Source organism: Clytia hemisphaerica, unplaced genomic scaffold (assembly GCF_902728285.1).
Source record: "Clytia hemisphaerica strain Z4C2 unplaced genomic scaffold, Clytia hemisphaerica genome assembly, whole genome shotgun sequence".
Lineage (NCBI taxonomy): Eukaryota > Metazoa > Cnidaria > Hydrozoa > Leptothecata > Clytiidae > Clytia > Clytia hemisphaerica.
In genome coordinates this window covers 617,350-639,909 of record NW_027104280.1, presented here as the reverse complement: position 1 = coordinate 639,909, position 22,560 = coordinate 617,350, and the positions used below count along the sequence as shown (strand labels likewise).

At 35.3% G+C, this 22,560-nt stretch overlaps 2 protein-coding genes across 2 annotated transcripts; one reads left to right on the top strand and one right to left on the bottom strand.

Moving 5' to 3' along the window:
• The first annotated feature begins 959 nt into the window (after positions 1 to 959).
• LOC136816915 (solute carrier family 35 member B1-like) lies at positions 960 to 16,988 on the top strand. The gene is made up of 9 exons (XM_067073250.1): positions 960 to 1,217; positions 9,221 to 9,318; positions 9,461 to 9,588; positions 9,921 to 9,951; positions 11,051 to 11,154; positions 12,138 to 12,185; positions 15,923 to 16,049; positions 16,408 to 16,514; positions 16,720 to 16,988. Exons 1-9 carry the CDS (start codon positions 1,039 to 1,041, stop codon positions 16,909 to 16,911), a joined length of 1,014 nt encoding a protein of 337 aa, XP_066929351.1. The 5' UTR covers positions 960 to 1,038; the 3' UTR covers positions 16,912 to 16,988.
• A 1,608-nt stretch (positions 16,989 to 18,596) lies between these two features.
• Positions 18,597 to 22,209, bottom strand: LOC136816913 (homeobox protein Hox-A6-like). The gene is made up of 3 exons (XM_067073249.1): positions 22,167 to 22,209; positions 21,019 to 21,740; positions 18,597 to 18,980 (listed from the first exon to the last, which is right to left on the bottom strand). The coding sequence occupies exons 2-3, from the start codon at positions 21,731 to 21,733 to the stop codon at positions 18,736 to 18,738; spliced, it is 960 nt and encodes a 319-aa protein (XP_066929350.1). The 5' UTR covers positions 21,734 to 21,740; positions 22,167 to 22,209; the 3' UTR covers positions 18,597 to 18,735.
• Positions 22,210 to 22,560: the final 351 nt, after the last annotated feature.

The window sequence follows — 22,560 nt, the reverse complement described above, 5'->3', positions numbered from 1 at the left end:
AATTTAACTCGTCAATTTAAGTTGAACTCGTCAATTTAAGGTGCACCATAAATTGACGAGTTAATTAACTCGTAAGATTAAGGTGCAGCATAAATTGACGAGTTAATTAACTCGTCAGTTTAAGGTGCTTCATAAATTGACGAGTTAATTAACTCGTAAGATTAAGGTGCACCATTTAATTTAGTTAATTAACTCGTCAGTTTAAGGTGCACCATAAATTGACGAGTTAGATTATCTACTTGTGACGTCATCATTTCCCATTGATGACGTCACATTTAACGTAACTCGTGTTTTTTGTAACTCGTGTTTTTTAACTCGTGTTTTCCGAGCCTCAACATTGTCTAACCTAATATTTGCTAAATCCCGTTTTTCCGGACTAAAAAAGCCTAATTGGGGGGGGTTTTCAGGGGTCTTAAATACCGTCATACCGACAGAAATTTGGGTCAAATACCGTCATACCGTCGATAAAAGAAGCCTAATTACCTAAATACCGATACCGGTAGAAAATGAAATACCGTAATCCCGTCGTTTTTTTCTGGTAATACCGATCTACCGGAAAAAAAAAGGCCCAATACCGTCGTACCGTAAAAGTGAAACCCCCCCCTAATTTTCCGTCTCCGCCGACAGTGCACCTAAATTCCGCAATTCCGTCCAGATTTTCGTCAAGTTCCGCCATTCCGGACGGAAAAAGGGCCAATTCCGCTCCTCCGCCAACCGTGAACCCCCCCCCCTAAGTACGGGTGCAGTCAGGTAGGTAGTCAGTACCACATCAGATTTGTCATGTACTAGTAGTAGAGGTCGGTTGCGAGCTTTGTTTACATCGCCATGTGCATTCCACGTTTTTTTAGAATTTTCAGATTCTTTTTCAGCCAATTAGAATCGAGAGAGTATCTAAACTTTTTCGAGTTGACTTTCAAGCGAGTAATTAAATCGCTTCCGGTAGTCTGTGTTGCCAGCTTGGCGAGAACGATTCGAAATGGGGTCCACTTTCAAAACATAAACAAATGGTGGTTTTAAAATGGTGATTTTTATTTGGAAATGGTGATAAAAACTGAAGTTATTTTAGATATCAAACCTTCTTCTGATCGTAGAGATAAGCAGCAGTTCTCACTGTCGAATATATTTGATTACAAGATGAGTGAAACGCAAAAATTGATAGGCTGCTGTGTGGGAATTTTTGTATGCTATTTCTACTATGGTATTTTACAAGAAAAAATGTAAGTCTAGCTACTTTTAAGTTTATTATATCCTTCGCTGAGAAGACTCATTCAGATTATAGAAACCAAGAACGGTGCTGAGCATATTCTTACCAAACGTGTCAAAATTTCTTTCAAACTGTTGAGATTTATTTCAAACTATAGAGATTTCGCTTCCAGAAAACCAGACGACCCCCGCGCTCGATAGGATCGATCATCGGAACGGCTCGATGACGGATCGATATGTGATCGATGGATTACTTATCGATCCGGATAGGAGATCGATGGAAGATTCAGCCATTAAAAAGTCTTGAGTATCGATCCTTCGTTGATCCATTATCGAGCTATAGTCGCACGGCTGAGGTCGAAAAAAGTGGCTAGAAAATGATTTTCGTGATACACCTCTTAGATTCCACTTTTTTCGATGGAAACTCTCGAATTAGTATATTTAGATTCCAAAATCAAAAAGTTTCCACGATATTATCGTGCAAGTAACGAGTAAATGGCGATTTTTTGCGTTTCCAGGCAAAATTGCAAGGCCTGGAAATTCATGATTTTGGGGGGGGTCTTCAAATTAAAAAAAGACCTATATCACATGATAGAGCTCTTCAAACTGAGCAAAAAAGTATATTACACCAAAGTCCCAACTTCTCTAGATCAAAAGTTATGGGCCTATTTGTGGTCAAAAAGGTGTTTAATTTTGCATAAATTAATGCAGATTGTGGGGAAATTCCGGTAAGTGTAAACCGCAGGTTGCAGGTTACAGGTCACAGGTTACAGGTTACAGGTCACAGGTCAGTGTTGGTCAACTTCAATTACTGTAAAACACAAAGAAAATGTTTGAAAAACAGTTGTTAATGTCAAAAATATAATTCCAAAGGTATTTTATTGATCTAGAACTATTTTAAAGCTAAAAATCTACCCACGTGCTAACCATGTGATTTCACGTTTTATACCGTGTATAACACGGACCTGTAATACTTGTATTATATATTACATCTATATCACACATGTAAAAAAATTATCTTTTCAATGTTATACGCATGTTACGTATGTTATATACAAAGAATAAAGAAATATTCGAATATTGATCTCACCTTTGCTTTAAACAGCCCCCTAACAGGAAAATAGCTATTTCACAATCACTATGTCATATCTCATTTTATCTCCTGCATCACCTTGGGTATGATAACAAGAATTGATGAAAATAGCGTCAATGAGATTATATTTTATAAATGTTTCAATATTTTTATCCCCTGCTTTGTATTTTTGATAAAATGACGTCACCTTCTTCATCCCTCTAAAACAGCTCTCTTGGAGTATTTATTTTTTTCAAAACCTGTCAATCTATATCCACTTGCAGCGTCAGCATCCTATTATGCATGAAGAATATTTTATTGTTACTTGGCGTACAAAACCTCATACTTTGAGATAACATCATTATTTACATAATTTAAGTGTCATTTGTTGTCAATATTTGGGGTTGATGATTTGTCGTTTAAGTTTTCTAAATAACATTATTAACATATTTTGATATTACATTTCCATTACATATAATATTTTCAGGAACTTATGTTATGAGTTGTATGTTATGAATTGTATGTTATGAGTGCGTTACAGTTTTCCGGTCTGTGTTTTGTTAACCTGTAACCTGTGACCTGTAACCTGTAACCTGCGGTTTACACTTACCGGGGAAATTCCCTGTTTTCCATCAGTTTTTTACCACAAATAGGCCCATAACTTTTGATCTAGAGAAGTTGGGACTTTGATATAATACACTTTTTTGCTCAGTTTGAAGAGCTCTATCATGTGGTATAGGTCTTTTTTTAATTTGAGGACCCCCCAAAAATCATGAATTTCCAGGCCTTGCAATTTTGCCTGGAAACGCAAAAAATCGCCAATTACTCGTTACTTGCACGATAATATCGTGGAAACTTTTTGATTTTCTAATCTACACATACTAATTCGCGAGTTTCCGTTGTTTTTTTTGGAATCTAAAAGATGTATCACGAAATGAAACGTTTTTCGACCTCAGCCGCGCGACTACTAGTATTTCAATCGAGTATATCGATTCGTCATCGATCGTTAATCGATTCGTCATCGATCGTTAATCGATTCGTCATCGATCGTTAATCGATTCATCATAATCGTTAATCGATTCGTCATCGATCGTCATCGATTCGTCATCGATCGTTAATCGATTCGTCATCGATCGTTAATCGATTCGTCATCGATCGTTAATCGATTCGTCATCGATCGTTAATCGATTCGTCATCGATCGTTAATCGATTCGTCAGCGATCGTTAATCGAGTATGCATCGATTATAAATCGATTATGCATCGATTATAAAATTAATTAGCGGGTTGGGGACGCTTATTATATTAGGTACCCGAGAGTACCATATCGGCCATTTTTAAGCCGGGCCCCTCCGCTTTTTTAAGTTCGGAGCTAGGGCTCAGGCGAAATTCCGTACCGTAGGTCGGGGAAACTTCGGACAGATTTTCAAGTTTTTTCTTTATTTCTCGAGGAATATGAAAAATAGATCAACCAAACTTACTGTACATAACATTTGTGTTATTGCCTTTCAGAAAACAAACGTTACAAGTAAATCAGCCAAGTCATCATGAAAGAAACATGATCTCAATTTCAGAAAGGTCAACTTCGTAAAATGTTAAACTTCGTAATGATTTGCCGTCACTCCAACGATCTACCATCATGACTGGATGCTGCGCTATTTCAAAACAAAAATATTGAACTTGAAGCGCCATTTGTTGAAAAATACCAAGAGACAAATTCGTGTGAGCCGAGAAATTAACGACATAAAGATACGACTTGCGCTTAAATTGGTCATTAATTTTCTGGGCGTGCGATGGAAGTGGGAATAATAAAACTCATCAACCGATCATTAGTTTTTGCACGTAACTTTTTATGGACGCTAAACAAATGATGAGAGCGGGTCTTCCTCAGAGTAAATTGGTGAAACAAACACGTTTTATAAGAACTTTTTCAATTAGACTGTCTTGTCTCGTTTCCTTTACTATCATATCGTTATATTTCATTAGATATTTTTCTTATTTTTCGCGGGACCTTCGGATGCTAAGTTCTGGGTATTATTTTTTTCGGCTTTCAAATAAAGATAACAACGATCTTTTTAAAATACCCCTGTGTCAACTCGCGCTCCACTTGAAAAATTGGGCCGAGATTTTCGTACCCGGTGGGGAAACATCTTTTTTCAATTTCAACCTCATTAGGAACTTGAAAAAAAACATTTCAAACGACCCCAACAGAATTTATGAGAGTACAATAGAATTCAAATCCAATTTCGATAGAAAATTTCAACCCTGTTGTTTCGGCTGAAGTTCCACCGGGGCTTTGTGAAACATGGGTGGTATTATAGACATATAAGCGAGAGAGCTAAATGTCGGTTCATTGTGAGAAAACTGTTTCAAGTTTTATTTTTCGCTATATGACAATTTAGTTTTGATTCCCGTATTCATCCAATAATAGGGGCTGTAGCATACTTTAAATACAATACTTTAGTAGTTTCTATGAAATCGGAATCAAATCAGCAAAAAGCTATCGCTGTGGACAAATAGGTGTTTTATACAATTCAAGTGAAATTTAATGTTTGCTAAAGATGGACCAGATGGATCGGATGTGAGAGGAAGTTAGCACGATCAAGATCATGATCAAAAATAATAAATCATCTCTTAGATAGAAGTGAAAGAAAACGCGTACTGTAAATCGCGAATTAAATACGAATTAAATATTTTGTTACCAGTGGGACCACGGGCGGTTCACAAGTTCGTCGATGCAGGTTTCATAGATTAGATCAAAAAGAGAGGAAAAGAAATAAATGCAAAATACCTACCGAGTAAGTAAAAAAACTTCAATGGTAGAAACATAATATTGTATCTAATTCTGTTTCATTACCGCTGTATGTAAATGTCTTACCCCTCGTCTTACCCTACTTTAAATAAGACACCCCTATCTTACAGCGGCCCCGGTGGAATTTTTTCCAACAGAGGGGATAAAAATTTCCATCACAGGCATTTAGTGGAAAGTGGAAACACCCCTGTCTCGACTACCGAGATCATAAAAATGTTTAACCAACTAGCTATCGTTAAACCGTTAAGGGGCTGAATGATAATAACTTAGGAGTAGTTTTCACATCCAAACCACAATAGACAAATTATCCCTATTTTGGAGAAATTCGGCACCTGGATCTGGTGAAATCACTGATCACTTTAGGCGTACAAGCGAGCACAAAGTTTTGCAAGACTGAAAGAGCGCAAAGTTTACGACAAACTTTCACGAATCGTTAAATTTAAAATTTTTACACAAAGTATGGCTTATTAAAGGGACAAATACTTCTTGAATATGAATTGGATTGCAACCTTTGTCTTTTGACCTACGAGGCTTTATCAGGCTAAAAGTGCAATGAATCCGTGTGAATCTTAGACAAGTCTATGTGAATCTTATATTTATTACAGCTTTTTACAGATTTTCTATTTTGTCAAAAATATTTCGTCTGCATAAACTTTCGCGAATGTCCTGAAAGAGAAATTTCAAAGACATCAAATCTCGCGAAAAGACCAAATTCGCGAAAAGTGCAAAAGTTTCTGTTCGCTAAAGTTTATAAGCCTAAAGTAGGGCATACAAGAAAGAAGGAAATTCTAAGGAATATCACAATGCAAAATCAATCTTTGAGACAGGGCTGTATGGCGAGACAATATTTTCAGTAGACATGTACTATTGTCACACCACCATGGAAAGAGCATGACAAATGCGTCTTCGGGCTCTTTAATTAGTTACGATGATTTCATATTTGACGCATTAGAATTTTCATCCAACATATCATGTGGATCAGATGGTGACTTACAAGCAAGCATTTTCCGAGAATTGTTTGACATATTCTAATGTTCTAATAAAGAAAATCCACCATCATCGACTAATAAAAATAGGGTTTTCCCTTTACCTTACTTTATACTAATAAAGCACCAAATTATCTGCACGTTTATCATCAATGTCTGGTGACGTCAGAACAAAGTTCTTATAATTGCTTCGAAATCACTTTATGTTTCTCTTGGGATTCGTTTAAAGAAGATCTTTCTCGGCTGACGGTAAAGCCATTTTCGCAGCGACTTTCTCGGCGAATTTATGGAGCAACTTTGATGAGTTATTGAAGATTGAGGAATGCATATTTTTAGCCCAAATAACTTTTAACGTGACATTCAATGTCTCCTCCTTTCATCACGTAAATAAAGTTATGAGGTCGCTGCCTTAGATATCCAACAAATCTCTTTACAATGGGAGATGGTAAAATATCGTGGTTTTCTTCAATTTCTTCTTCGTTCTTCTTTCGGCGTTCTGTCGCTTGATATGTATCGTCGAGTGTACTTTATTTCCGAACTGTGAAAGAAAAAAGTACGATAAAATGTTAAATCCTCGCGAAGTAATCACTTGTTAAAGATTTTAGTCCGAAGTTTCCTTCATTCCGAAGTTTCCCCGACCTACGGTAATCTAAACCTTCCAGCAGATGTTGAAAGTTTCCCCAACCTTTTCCCAGAGCTTTCTTAGCGTGTCGAAAGAAAATTTCTACATCGGGTGCCAGATAAGTACCGATAAGTAAATCCGGTTTGACGCCATTAGATCGATATGGATCGATTAATCAATATAAAAAAACGGTCGATATTTTGATTGGATCGATAGAGGTGTCGATAGGTAATCGATAGGTGTCGATAGGTGTCGATAGGTGTCGATAGGTAATCGATAGCGAGAAAGATCGATTAATATTAGAGCTCGATTTTTAGAAAGAGTCGATAGGGTCGTTAAGATCGATAAAAGATCGATGATAGATCGATGATAGATCGATAACTAATCATAAGCTTAAAAAAATCTTGAGTATCGATCCTCTATCGATCTCCTATCCGGATCGATAAGTAATCCATCGATCACATATCGATCCGTCATCGAGCCGTTCCGATGATCGATCCTATCGAGCGCGGGGGTCTGGAGAAAAAAGACGACCGGGCTGCCTGCAGAAGCACCGGACTTACTAATGCACCAGACGCGAAAAGTCTGGTGTCAAATGAGGCAATTACTTTCCACCTGACGATCCAAACATCAGAAAGGTCATCAACAATTCTGGTTTGTCCTGTTTGTCCTAATGAAAAAAAGTCAGTTGTTCATCTAGTGTCAAGAATTTGTGTAGGACACCGTTTTGTCTGGTGTAATTTGATAACACTTTTTTGGCTTCGAACCATCCGCTGCTTGGGCAAGGTTGTCCAAAATGTGATGCGTTTCTTACGTTCTTACCATACCTTACCATACCTGAGTCTAATGTCGACATCCCTCCTCTAATTCCGAGAGCCTTTTTTATCAGCTGAATTAAGTTATATCAAATTCCCACTTTTCTTTGAGAACTAAAGATAAGAAAAAATTCAACCCTTAGAATCGCCAATTTAAAAACAAGTTTTTTTAGTCTATGAAAAATCTTTTTCTATGACGTCCTGTTGAATAATTATGTGGTCCAGCCATAAAAACAATGATAGAGCCATGCATAATTACTGTATCATGCATATTGTAATAATTATGCATGGTTTTATCATTGTTTTTCTGCTGGACTACATAATTATTCAAAACAGGGTGGCCTCTTTGAAAAAAGGTCTATTACATTTTTTCTTTGAATCGATAACCAAAGATAATTGTTAATATCCCCTAAACAATTGTGTATGTCATAATTGTTTAGCAATTATTAGATAATTAGAGAGCAAAAACTGAAGGTGCGATAAGAAAAATCGGGGGGGGGGAGGGGTAAAAATTTTGAGATAAAAACGAACGTATAAAGGGAGGGGGGTACTTCAAAACGAACACTGACGAACAAGGGGGAGGGGGGAAATAGGGAAATTTGGACGAACGTACTTTTTGATTGGCCCCTAAGACCAACTTACGTTAGATAGTCGCATTCTTATTTCTGCTTTAACTTAGTTTTCTTGTTTTACCTAACCCAAAGAATATGTTTAAACAAGGGGTTTTGTTCATTTCAACTTCCAAGAAAGAGATGTGTTGATCTTATAGCGTTTGGTTTGAAATCCTCTGAAATCTTAATCTTCTAATTTTTTGAGTTTTTTTTTGCAAATCGGCCCCTTTTGTAGCAAATTTATTTAATTTTCCTAGGGTTTTTTGGCAAAAAATCTAAAGCTTTTAGCAAAAATCTTGGTTAAAAAAAATTTATTTCATGGGTCCCCAAGGATTGGTGTTTCTAATCATGATTGAAGATTTCATAATCTTTTGATTAGTACTTTTTAAGATACTTTAATGGGATAAACTTTTGCGGGGATTAAATTTTGCGGCTGGGCCCAATATTTTCACGATTTTGTGACTTTTACTGTCAAATCATGCATGTTGGTAGTTGAAATACATATTATTTGCGCCTCTTTGATGCAAGTGACTATTCAAATAGTATTTATTTGACATATTTTGAGTTTTGCTTAAAATATTTCGCAGATGAGGCCCTTCCAAATTTCCATTTGGACTTCATTTGCGTATTTTTGCGGATGACACCCAAATCCGCGAAATTTAATCCCTGCGAAAGTTTATCCCATTAAACTGCATTAAAGTATTCAAATTTTAAGTTAAATATGACATCATCAATTTTGATGTTATTTTTAAGCAATTTCCCCTAATTTTTCAAAAGAGACAAAAGATTTATTTTATTAACAGTGATTTCTGAAATCTACATCCTAATACGCTTCTACTGACATATAGATGACCATGTAAGACCCCAGTTTTGCACTTTACATAATATAGCATTTTTTAACATACCATAAATTATATGATTTCACTCTCCAGACAGTTAGATGCGTAGTTAAGGATTAGACTGATATATGTATAATAGTATAGGTTTTTGCTTTGCTGGTTTTAATACAGCCACTCAGGTAGTGCTTTGAGAAATTGCATGTTTTTTGCACTTTCTTTCTTTGACTCATCAAACGATTTGTTTTGATTTCATATTTTTAAGTACGAGGACGACATATGGTGATGAACAAGAAAAATTTACATATCAGCAAACATTGGTTTGGCTTCAATGCGTTGTCAATGCTGCATTTGCCTTTCTCAGTAAGTAGTTCCTTTAAATTCTCTTGAAAAAGATTATTGAATGATAGTTTCAAAAAATTTTGCCCTGATATGTAATAATGAACAAAGAAGTGAATGTTCTTTTTCTTGAATTTCTTGAAGATACATTTTTATCTTTTTTCAGTGCTGAAGAGAACGAGTTCTTCTTTGGATAACACACCAGCGTTGATGTATATTTGGTGCTCAATCTCTTATATGGGAGCCATGCTGGCAAGTAATATGGCCTTGAGATACGTCAATTACCCAACACAGGTAAATCGTCAGGACACAGCTTTTCAATATGATCTACATGTTTAGATGTATACATGTTTTTTATAAGCAAGTATCTGCCCGTATATCAGGCTCGCTTTATGTTTACCATTCTATTGTTCTGTAACAATAGAGCCATTGTTTAGGTACCAAAAACTGAGCTTGCATATGCTTCTAAACGTTATGCTTATAGAAAAAAACATGTATTACATTATCAACATGATTTAAAGAAAGGTTCAACCAGTATTTAAAAAAGAACGCCACTCAAGATTAAATTTATTTTTTGAATAAAAATATATGGTCAAAGTTAAATATTTTTTTAATTTTTGCTTTAGGTGTTAGGAAAATCATGCAAGCCAATTCCAGGTAATTTTTCTTAGACCGTTTTTTTGATTCCATCCATTTTTTATATGACTGGAGTGGTTTTTTTACCTGTAATACAGGAATAAGGGTGTTATATGATAATACGATAATTATAACAGGATAATATCAGTCTGTATGTTTTTACAAAATTTGTCAATTCCAATATTTTAGATGAATTAGTCGTCCAGCATGTATAACTGTTTATGTACCGGGTGCGCCACAAAAAAGTTTCTCTCTTTGAAACTGATTTGCTTGAAATCTTAAATTTTTAAAAGAACCATGCCTATCCCATTGGAAAGAAGAAGGATAAACCTAAATTTTGATGGGTCATTTATCAAATTCGGTTTTTTAGATCAAAAGTTATGCTCGATTGAATAAAAAAGTTACTTTCAGAAAGTGCCCGAAAACGTTAAAAATCGACCTATCAAATTTTTAGTTTAAATTTGGCAATCGCATTAGCCTTTACGTGATCAAGAGCATTTTTCAGTAATTAAACACATAAATTTTGAAACTGATGGGTCGAAAGGGTTTTAAATCTTCATCATTTATTTTTACCCTAATTTTCCACAGATTTTTGGTTCTAGACTGGATAAAGTCTATGTAAGGCTGGATGTACCTCGAAACCCATATTTGATGTATTTTTATGAATTTTACCAGATTTTTTGGCTTTTTTCGACGAATTTTCTTCCTTTTAATGTAATTCAACCTTCCTTTATATAACAAAAGGTCGTTTAGACAGCTAATTATCATTTTTGATGACTGAGGCGAAAAAACTGGTGCATCATGTAATTATGCTTACTGTTTAATTTGATAGGTCGATTTTTAACGTTTTCGAGCATTTTCCGAAAGTAACTTTTTTATTCAATTGAGCATAACTTTCGACCTAATGTACCGAATTCATTAAATGACCCATCAAAACTTAAGTCTATCCTTCTTCTTTCCAATGGAGTAGGAATGATTCTTTTAAAATTTTTAGATTTCGAGAAAATTAGTTTTAAAGAGAGAAACTTTTTTGTGGCGCACCCGGTATAATGTAAAGGAATGTAACGCTCATCACTGCATTACAGAAGTTTAATTTTTTTTAATTCCTTTATATTTCCAGTGATGATTCTCGGTGTATTGTTAGCACGAAAACGTTATCCGTTGATGAAATATATTTGTGTTTTGTTTATCGTACTTGGTGTTGCGTTATTCTTCTATAAAGATGTAAGTTACATGTGCCTTTTTTTTTGACTGAAACTGAAAATGGATATGTTGAGATTACCTAAAGTTTTGTTTACCATGGTGTCTACGTTATATACACCTTTCAACCCTTAAAGCGTGACGAGGCTAGATAAGAGTCTGTAAGGAAACATCGAAATTAAATTTGTGTGTCTATGAGAAAATCATTGTAAAATATTTAGGAAATCTGACCATAATCTTGCAATCTTTTCTTTGCTTAACCCAATCTCCTTGCGCCTTAAGAGTTCATAGGTTTATATTAATAAAGATGTCGAGGAAAAAGGAGACATTTGAAATAAAGAAAAACTACCATGAGTTTAATGAACTACCAGTTTAACGCTAACGTGGAAACTTCGAAAAGTATAATATAAAAAGGGAAACTTTCACCAGGAAAGCTTATGAAAACTCGTTAAAAGTTTAAAAATTTTATTTACCCATATGACGATATGCATAAATCGATTCAATCCTTTTCTTTATGATTCTGTCATTAAATGTGATAATACGCTATAAATGAATCCGTGAAATTATTTTTCTCAGTATTTGAAATCGTTTAAATAAAATGCTTTTTAAATTCACATGGCAATCGACCATGTTTTCAAAAAGGGAATTAACCATTTAGCTCATAAACATTTGACACATGAAGTGTGGGTTTTTTAATTGAAATGTTCCGTTTTTTATGTTAAAGCTTTTTTTCACATGTACGTAAAATCTTACTAAAGACGTTACAGAAAATCGTTTGTAAGTAAGGCTGTCTTTTGGGAACTTCCCCGACTTTACGTAGAGTCTTTATTGATTCAGAGGGTCTTACGTGACTTTTCTTTTGTTCAAAACTTTTTGAACATAAAATTTTACGTGGATGTGAACTTAAAATATTTTTAATTCATTGATTTTTTCATTCCCTCTGAATTTCACTTTTTCATATTCTCAAAATCATTCATCAAAAACCTCACTCTTCTTCTATTTCATAGAAAAAAGGAAAATCGACAGAATCGACCGGTTACGGTGAACTACTGCTAGTGAGTGCAATGATTTCTTCTGCTTTTCGAGGCTTGTCCTTTTATCATCTATTTAGAAACATTCAGGAAATTCATTGTCAACAAGAAGTTTTAAGCCCAACATGATCAAGTTTGAGATTTTCTCTTTAGAGAGAACCATTTCTGATACAATAGGATACAGTTGCCTCTCTCTCTCATCCGATCTTCAAGGGGCTATAACTTTTATTCGCATTAGTTCGAATTATAGAGAGTATTTTTTATCGGTGATTTTTCAAAAAATTAGTCTTCCTTTGGTTGATTTTACTGGATATGTCTTTTAAATGTTTTTATTTTTGGACCTACCTAAGGTAGTCCGTTCGTTCGTTCGTTCGTCTGTTGCCAGCTTTTCTCGGGATCGGCTCATTAGTTTTTGGACCTACCTCCGGGTGCCCCGGTGGAGGTCCTATGAATTAACCTCTGTCTGTTCGTCCGTTCGTTCGTTCGTCTGTTACCAGCTTTTCTCGAGATTGACTCATTAGTTTTTTCTGATTTTTTGCACAAAGATGCAAAATGGCAATGGCCAAAATGTGACGGAGCCCGATTTTCGAAAAAAAATCATTTCCGGCCGAAAATGCCGGAAATATGCCGGAAAAACCGGTTTTTTGGCATTTTCTCAAGATTTCATCATTAGTTTTTTCTGATTTTTTGCACAAAGATGCGTATTAGCAATGCCCAAAACTTGGCCGAGTCCGATTTTTGAGAAAATTTTTTTTCCGGCCGGAAATGCCGGAAATATGCCGGAAATCGCCGTTTTTCCTGATTTTCATTGGACTTTTTCCATATAATTGGTTGTTTTTTTCATTCAAAAACATTATTAATAGCAATGCCCACCATCAAGCATGTTTCAATTTTCAATAAAATAGATTTTTGAAGCCGGAACTTTCTAAAAATTGCCGGAACAGCCGATTTTCGCCGGAAAAACGGTATTTTTTGAATTTCTTGAGCTGTACTTTATATTTTTTCATGAAATTTTGCACACTGATGCAAAATGTCAATACCTAAATCGTGATGGAGCCCGATTTTCGAAAAACATCTTTTTCCGGCCGAAAATGCCGGAAATATGCCGGAAAAACTGTTTTTTTGGCACTTTCTCGAGATTTTATCATTAGTTTTTTCTGATTTTTTGCTCAAAGATGCGTATTAACAATGCCCTAAACATGGCCGAGTCCGATTTTTGAGAAAATTTTTTTTCCGGTCGAAAATGCCTGAAATATGCCGGAAATCGCCGTTTTTCTAGATTTTCATCGGACTTTTTCCTTATAATTGGTTGTTTTTTCATTCAAAAACATTATTAATAGCAATGCCCACCTTCAAGCATGTTTCAATTTTCAATAAAATTGATTTTTGAAGCTGGAACTATTTTAAAAGTCGCCGGAACAACCTTTTTTCGCCGGAAAGACAGTATTTCTTGAATTTCTTTATTTTTGCAGATTTTCATTGGATTTTTTCCTTATATTTCTGTATTTTTCACACAAAAACATTATTGATAACAATGCTCACCATCAAGCATGATTCAATTGTCAATAAAACTGAATTTTGCGACCATAACTTCCTATTTATTTTTTCCCTACAACCCTTCCCTCTCCCCCCATCAACAATCAATGATGAATTTATTGTGTTGTGTATTTTCGCTAAGCGCTATATTTTCTGACTGATTTTTTTTCATTTTTCTTTTCGCATTGCTATCTAACTTTCATCATCAGGTAGGTCCATTCAGCATAAAGCTTGTTTCTAATTTTTTGCACAATGATGGAAAATGGCAATGCCCAATATGACGGAGCCCGATTTTCGAAAAAAAAAATTTTCCGGCCGAAAATGGCGGAAATATGCCGGAAAACTGGTTTTTAGGCATTTTGTCGAGATTTCATCATTAGTTATTTCTGATTTTTTGCTCAAAGATGCGTATTAACAATTCCCAAAACATGGCCCAGTCCGATTTTTGAGAAAAAATTTTTTCCGGCCGAAAATGCCGGAAATCGCCGTTTTTCTGGATTTTCATTGGACTTTTCCATATAATTGGTTGTTTTTTCATTCAAAAGCATTATTAATAGCAATGCCCACCATCAAGCATGTTTCAATTTTCAATAAAATTGATTTTTGAACCCGGAACTTTCTAAAAATCGCCGGAACAGCCGATTTTCGCCTGAAAAACGGTATTTCTTGAATTTCTTGAGCTGTACTTTATATTTTTTCATGAAATTTTGCACACTGATGCAAAATGTCAATACCTAAATTGTGACGGAGCCCGATTTCCGAAAAAAATTAATTTCCGGCCGAATATGCCGGAAAAACTGTTTTTTTGGCATTTTCTCGAGATTTTATCATTAGTTTTTTCTGATTTTTTTTCTCAAAGATGAGTATAAACAATGCCCAAAACATGGCCGAGTCCGATTTTTGAGAAAAAAAATTTTCCGGCGGAAAATGCCTGAAATATGCCGGAAATCGCCGTTTTTCTAGATTTTCATTGGACTTTTTCCTTATAATTGGTTGTTTTTTCATTCAAAAACATTATTAATAGCAATGCCCACCATTAAACATGTTTCAATTTTCAATAAAATTGAATTTTGAAGCCGGAACTATTTTAAAAGTCGCCGGAACAACCTATTTTCGCCGGAAAGACAGTATTTCTTGAATTTCTCGAGCTGTACTTTATATTTTAATGAAATTTTGCACACTGATGCAATATAACAATACCTAATATGTGACGGAGCCCGATTTTCGAAAAACATTTTCTTCCGGCCGAAAATGCCGGAAATATGCCGGAAAAATCGGTTTTTTGACTTTTTCTCGAATTTTCATTTTTAGTTTTTTCTGATTTTTTGCAGAAAGATGTGTATTCGCAATGCTCAAAAAATGGCCGAGTTCGATTTTTGCGAAAAAAAATTTCCCGGTTGAAAATACCGGAAATCGCCGTTTTTGCAGATTTTCATTGGATTTTTCCTTATATTTCTATGTTTTTCACACGAAAACATTATTGATAACAATGCTCACCATCAAGCATGATTCAATTATCAATAAAACTGATTTTTGCGAACAGAACTTCTTATTTATTTTTTCCCTACAACCCTTCCCTACAACCCACCCCCCTCCCATCACAATCAATGATGAATTTATTGTGTTGTGTATTTTCGCTAACGCTATATCTTCTTACGTTTTTAGTTGCTTTCTCTTACGTTGGACGGGATGACGGGAGCTAGTCAGGATCGGATGCGTGGTTCATATAAAACGCAAGCACACGCTATGATGTACAACGTCAACAAATATTCTATTTGATTTTCGAAAAACATTTTCTTCCGGCCGAAAATGCCGGAAATATGCCGGAAAAATCGGTTTTTTGACTTTTTCTCGAATTTTCATTTTTAGTTTTTTCTGATTTTTTGCAGAAAGATGTGTATTCGCAATGCTCAAAAAATGGCCGAGTTCGATTTTTGCGAAAAAAAATTTCCCGGTTGAAAATACCGGAAATCGCCGTTTTTGCAGATTTTCATTGGATTTTTCCTTATATTTCTATGTTTTTCACACGAAAACATTATTGATAACAATGCTCACCATCAAGCATGATTCAATTATCAATAAAACTGATTTTTGCGAACAGAACTTCTTATTTATTTTTTCCCTACAACCCTTCCCTACAACCCACCCCCCTCCCATCAACAATCAATGATGAATTTATTGTGTTGTGTATTTTCGCTAAACGCTATATCTTCTTACGTTTTTAGTTGCTTTCTCTTACGTTGGACGGGATGACGGGAGCTAGTCAGGATCGGATGCGTGGTTCATATAAAACGCAAGCACACGCTATGATGTACAACGTCAACAAATATTCTATTCTCATACTTGGCGTCAGTAAGTAATACTTGATATGCGTAAGTCATTTTTCTAGCAGAAACAAACACCCGAAAAAAGCCGGGATTTGACCCCTTTTTGTTACTAAAATCAGAAACACAGGAGTCAAAACCGACTGTTTTTGGGTGATTTCGTTAGAAAATATGACGTCATCTTGACTTACGTATAACAAGAATATCCATGCTTTATTCCCATCGATATGTAAACATTCGGCTGTCTGTGATGATTAAAAAAACATATTTCGACTGATTGATGTTTTATCAATGATTTTACTATTTAGGGTCTTCAAATTTTTTGGAAATTATATGTTCATTCTTTTCACCGTTATCAAGGGTTTCTTCCTCTTTTTCAATTTCAGTGGTATTGTTGACAGGAGAGATTTTTAGTTTCATTGCATTCATCGGAAGGTATCCTTTCGTTTTGTGGAATATGATGCTCTTCTCTTTGACCAGCGCTCTTGGACAGGTTCGTTGGATTGTGTTTTCCCCTTGCTTATTTACAAGATACCTTTTTGAAAAACCTCTCACTAACTTAACTTATATCTTTCCCTTATTGCTATTAGGGTATCAAAGTGATCATCCTGTTTTTACCATTTTCTATTTAAAAACCTTTAATGAAGGTTTTTCAAGATATCTTTAAAGTGAATTTTCTATTTTTCTTTCATTTTTAGAATTTCATTTTTTCAACGGTGGCAAGTTTCGGACCACTGACGTGCTCTGTTGTCACGACAACGAGAAAATTCTTCACGATTTTGTTTTCAATTCTCTTCTTCGGCAATCCAATCACGTCCCGACAATCGTTCGCTGTCGTTCTCGTTTTTATTGGTTTGGGATTGGACGCTAAATTCGGGAAAATTCGTTGATGTCACCTAATTTATATACAGTACGGCTAATTGTTTTGTCGTTAATAATAAATGAATCAGCTTTTTGATTTACGAGAGCAACCGCTTATATTTTAGATTCTACCCCTTCAATTCCTGAAAGAGCTCTTTTCAAATGAAATTTCCGACAAAGTAATCGAGGTTGTGTTTATTACAAATCTGAAAATTTGAGAGCTTACTTTGAATGAAAAAAATAAATATTGAAAATTAGCTGAGAAATTGACAAGCTTCCGATAACCATATATCTTTCCCGTTATCTTAATTTTAGGTTTTTTAAAAGAAATAGTTTTTCGTGTTTTTTTTACTGTGATATAGAATTTTTCTTTGCGAATATTTATAAAAGGTAACACGAATTGTGATAGCAATAAATTAACTGGGATTATAATTTCAAAATTTGCTTTCTTCTTTTATCTTCTTTTCCCTGGAAATTCATAAAGTGCGTAAAGGCCGGTCTCCACTTGCGCACACTGCGATCATACTTTTCGGCTTCAATACTTTTAGCCTACTTATAGACTGGAGTCGTTTATAACGCGTGTAATACTAATAATACTAATACTACTAATAATAATACGGGATTTAGTTTGTATAAACAACTGGAAGAATCCGGTGTTCCAGCCTTATAGATACAGGGGCTAGCTACGCAGAAACTTGCAAACTTGAAGAGTATTTCAACTTTGAAGAGCTTAGTTTCGGCGAAGAAAAAACATTTTGAAATTTTTTTCGTAGTAGATGATGTATCTTTTACCGAACAATAAAAATTTTTGCGGAAAACTTTTGTAAATGCTTCTTTGTCTCGAAATCTTCAAAATAGTGGTTTTTCATCAATTTTTCATCTGGATTTTGCTTGAAAAACGGTCATAACTTTTGACACATCTTTTTAGAAAAATTTTCCGCAAAATTTAAAATAGTTCAATTCTTTGCAGACAGTTTGAAAAAACTTCGAAACAAAAAGGTTGATTACCCATTAAAACTTAGCACTTTTTTTAAAAGAAGGTGATGCAACATATTATTAACGTCTTTTTAAAGTTCATAAAGTCATTTTTGCAATTAAGTTCTTAATTACTATTAAGGGATTTGATTAAAAAGCAATTTATATAGGCAATTCTTTGTTAAAAGTGTTAAAGAATCTAAAACATAACTTTCGTGTTCAGATGCTAAAATCAATTTTCTGACTATGGTCAGAGCCCTTAAGTGGAGACCGGCCTTATGGCTTTACCTTGGTAAGAGATGTTCAAATTCCAGATTATTGTTACTCCTGGACATTTTTCAATAATCCTTTAGTTTTCAGTTTTTTTTGGAACAACGGAATCCTTGCAATTTCAGTAAGCTTGAAGCTTCTCTTCCATTACAATCTAGATTATAGAGGGTTGGAACTATCTGATTTAACATACTGAAAGATTTTCTCAATGGAATGTCCATAATACAGTGCAGTTGCTCAAAGGCATTATTTCGGAATAGTTTTCCTGTGACATTCGAATTGAATTTTCTGAATCTTGATATCGGAAAAAAAATAGTGAAATTTCCTATCAGACAAATTTTTTGAGCATACTTCCTTGCTCAAATAAGACTATGGGGTTTTGAAAGGAGTGGTTAAAAGGCACCCAAGATTTTGGTTGACGAATAAATCTTTTTCATTCTTTCATACAAGCGGAAAAAAGTTTGAGAAATTATTGAAGAAGGTTTTTTGTTACACAAAGATAAAAATCAATAAAAAAATATATTCAAAAAGGACGGAATGTTAAAAATATACAACATCTAAAAAATATACATCCTGCTAAAATCACTCGCTAAAAATCTGGTTCATCATCACATGTATTTTTTACGGTTTTCTTTCTTGGCTTTCATTCGACGATTTTGGTACCAGATTTTGATCTGTCTCTCTGTCAGATCTAGAATAGAAGACAACTCTCTTCTTCTCTCCCGCGTCAAATATTGACTGAATAGAAACTCTTTCTCAAGCTCAAGAGTCTGGAATCGAGAGTAAGTCATTCGTTTTCGGTGGTTCCCAGGCTGTTTTTGTTGCCATGGGACAGCTGGGTCGTCACTTGAATCTAACGGTAAAAAAAAAATTATTTAGTCCATTTTTCGGTTGTAATTCCAACATTTTTTCTCTCGCTAATTTCAAAAGATTTCCCTAATAACATCTCTCCCAAGAAAACCGTAAAAATGTGGCTTGATCTTCACGTCTTTTGGAAACGATAAGCCTAAGTGATTTAAGAAATGGGAGGGGGCGTTATAATTTATCCGAGAACAAAAAAGAAATAGATGACGACGTATCTTTCCTTCCTTCTGGAAGTCACACCTTTTTTTTCAGATAAGATTTAAAAGGAAAAGCAAAAATTTGGAGAAAATTTTGGCCACAAAAAAGTAACGTGAATGAGATCATTAATTTGTTGTTTATTCTCACAGCAGGGTGTCCTGCGTAAAAGAGGAAGAAGGACGAGTCCGATGCTCTATTGCGTGATAAAACTTAATCTTATAGTGTTTTTATTTCTCTTGTGAATTTAAGTTTTTAGTAGGAGTAGTTTGCAGCGTTCTGAGTAGTAATCCCAAAGGTTTTACATTTCGAAAGCATCATTAGAACCCCTATTTGGCACTTAAAGGGACGAAATGGTTTTCATCCTAGGGTAGGTTTGTGCCGTCCGATGGAAGAAGGAGGAGGTTGTTGCTTGCTCTATTGCGTGATAAATCCACTTTACTTTTACTTTTTGGTATAAAATACCCTTTTTTACAACTCGATACTTTTCAATGGGTTAACGCATGCGCCGTAGATACATGAAAGATTGAGATAAAGTCACCTTGAGTATTATCAACTTGAATTGTAGTTACGCAAACGAAACGAAAAAAAGGGGTCAAGCCCAAAAAACCTCTGAAACTGGCTAGAGTAGACGTTAAGGATTAACAGCAAGTCAGCAGCCCACCAAGAAGTGATATAAATCATCCGCCAAAACGTCAAAACCGGTCAACATTTTAAGGAATAAAAAACTAAAGAAGCAAAAATTGTTACTAAAAATAAAAAGGATCAAATTTTAACTGGATAGATACTAAACCTGAGTCTAAAGTATTTTAAGGAATTACTCTCCTTACAGCCGCAGGGTGTACTGGCCCAAAGCCAGGTGGTGTCTAATAATGAATCTAGAACAATTCAATACCTGGTACTACATTTGGGGTGGGGCTGGGAATATCACTCATTTCAAATTAGTACCTGGTACTGGAATTCGGTATTTGAAAGGAATCGTCGCTTAAAACTAGATTTTGAGCTCTCCGACATTTTGTGAGGTGAAATGGACTGCTAGGTTTTATAACGTATTTTTCCAGGGTTTTGTAGCCATATTTTCCTTGGTAACCGGCTTCTGTTGCTTCTGTTGGTTTCTTTTTTCTCGAAAAACGTTAGTACCCGGAACTAAAAAGGGGGTGGTGGTACCTAGGAAAAATTGTTCTGAAAATCGGGGTCAGTACCATACGGGTGTGCTGCTGTACCCCTGGGTTGTCAAGTGCTCCAATTTTCTATCGATGAACTGACTGAGAGCTAGCTAACAAAAGCGTTTAATCAAAAGATGTGTGCTTCTGAACTACGTGATGTAAAAAAAAAAAAGATAACTGAGTACTCATCAGACGAAAACACCCCTCGCTGTGGAAAGGATCAATTCATAGAATGATACAACGAGTGAATAACCAAACAAGAATGACTTTCTCACGCAAGAAAGGCAAGATGTTTTATTTATGTTTCAAATCTATAAATACCATCGCAATGTTGATTTTAGAAAATTTATATCTTTGGATGATTAAACCTCAGAATCAATTGCAACAAATTTGCTTGAAGAGAGATTGGTTAGACCACTCTCGTATCAATCAAAGAGAAATAAAGCGGAATGCACTTTTCAATAAGAGCAAACTTCATAAAAACAGAAGGCCTCAATGGCCAAAATGTTAAAAGAGCGAGTTAAGAACATTTTAAGGCTTTGCAGACTCTGAAACACCTGTTTTCTTAGGAAAATGATGAGAATAAGAATATATTAAGAACATCTGAAGTCTTCAAAGATTTTGGATACTCTTATGAAAAAATGTGAAGTCATCAAAAAATCTTACCTCCAGTATTTGGACTGTCTTTAGGTTGGGTGTTGCTTTTGTTTTGTGATGTCGAAGATGAGGATGAAGATGGTTGTTGAGAGGTTGTATGATGGTGTGTCAGTGTTGTTGAAGAAGTTGACAGATCGTCTGAAGTGTTGAAGGGAGGTTGTCGGATGACGCTACGACTGGATGAAGGTGTTGTGAAGTCTTCACTGGAATAATTTGTTGCAGAGGTGGATGTAGAAGACTGGTATATGTTTTCCACGTTGAAAGGGTATCGAAGTCTGTCTGATTGCGATTTGTCTTGTTTAGTCTTGCTTATACAACTTGTGTTTGTAGTGTAACGAGTGTCTGAATAATAAGGGAAGTGAGACAAAGAACGCGGTGTTTGGAATTCTGTTGTCGGGTTCGTTGAAACGCCAATAAATCTTGATGATGATAAAGATGGCGGCGATGTCGTCACTCTGATTGGATAATGCGATAAAGTGCGCGTACTCGTGTGATGCATGTTGGGTTGAAATGCCGAACTGTCTGCCGGGTAAACATCAGGTTGGTGTGTTGTGTACATGACACTGCTTGCTCCACCACTTGATGTATCTTGCTCTGGTGGTAAGGAGCTCCAGGAAGACGCACCAAGAACTTGATTATCTCCGTCATATTGTGGATAGTTTTGTTCTTCAAGGGGCTCATTATCTCCCCAATAACTCATCCTAAGTGATGATGTGTAGAGCATCGAGTTTCTGAAGGATTTTATGTAAAAAGTAATAAAAATTCAAATGGAAATCCCTTCGTAGTCACACCCTTGGTAGAATTACAGCCGCAACCAATCAGCGACCAGTTCTGAACAAAATGACCCAAAATAAAAAAATGAGCAAGAAATTTAAACTACCAAGCATTTCAAGAAACAAAACCCCTCTGGAAACTTTCCGGTTCAAAAACTTTATACTTTTCTTTCGGCTTGAATATGTCAGCGAGACAAAAAAATAATCGAGTCAAAGAAATTTGGAGTGTGAGAAAAGTCTGATAGAAGGTCATTGAGCTAACTTTTCGAACTTGATTATAATTGGCTAGTGAAATAAACTTGAAAATGAAGTGTCGGCTAATGATATCCCTTTTCTAACTGTAAACCTAAAATATATTTCCAAAAAAAATTGATATCCGCTCACCTTATAGCAAAGAAGCGTGCAATTCTGAAATAACGGTTGATCGGTTGATTCTCTTTGGCTGATTAAATGTTCAAAGATGAAAAGCATGCGATTGGTCAGATAAGAAGCTGGACTTAAGAGAAGCCAGTTGGAGTTTTTTTCTTACACCTGATCACCAACCTTTTGTCATCTCATTAGCAAGACGCTATACAAATTCTTTATCCCAAACCACGACCAACATTTCTCCTAACCGATCAAAACACAGCTTTTAACCACGTGACAGGCTGGCCATTTCAACCAATCAGATCACACTATTGGTCGGTTCCAATCTCTTTGTGTGTTTTCTCCGGAACTTCTTTTTCTTTGTTGATGATGTCTGAAATTTTTGTTTCGAGGGAAATGATGAGAGGATGAA

Bases quoted from the DNA above. Each gene is read 5' to 3' on its own strand.
- LOC136816915 (XM_067073250.1), top strand. From the start codon at position 1,039: ATGGTGATAAAAACTGAAGTTATTTTAGATATCAAACCTTCTTCTGAT. The intron at 9,952-11,050 runs GTAATTTTTCTT...TTATATTTCCAG, and splicing joins ATCATGCAAGCCAATTCCAG to TGATGATTCTCGGTGTATTG. The intron at 16,515-16,719 runs GTTCGTTGGATT...TTTCATTTTTAG, and splicing joins TGACCAGCGCTCTTGGACAG to AATTTCATTTTTTCAACGGT.
- LOC136816913 (XM_067073249.1), bottom strand. From the start codon at position 21,733: ATGCTCTACACATCATCACTTAGGATGAGTTATTGGGGAGATAATGAG. The intron at 18,981-21,018 runs GTAAGATTTTTT...TTTTACCGTTAG, and splicing joins AGACAGTCCAAATACTGGAG to ATTCAAGTGACGACCCAGCT.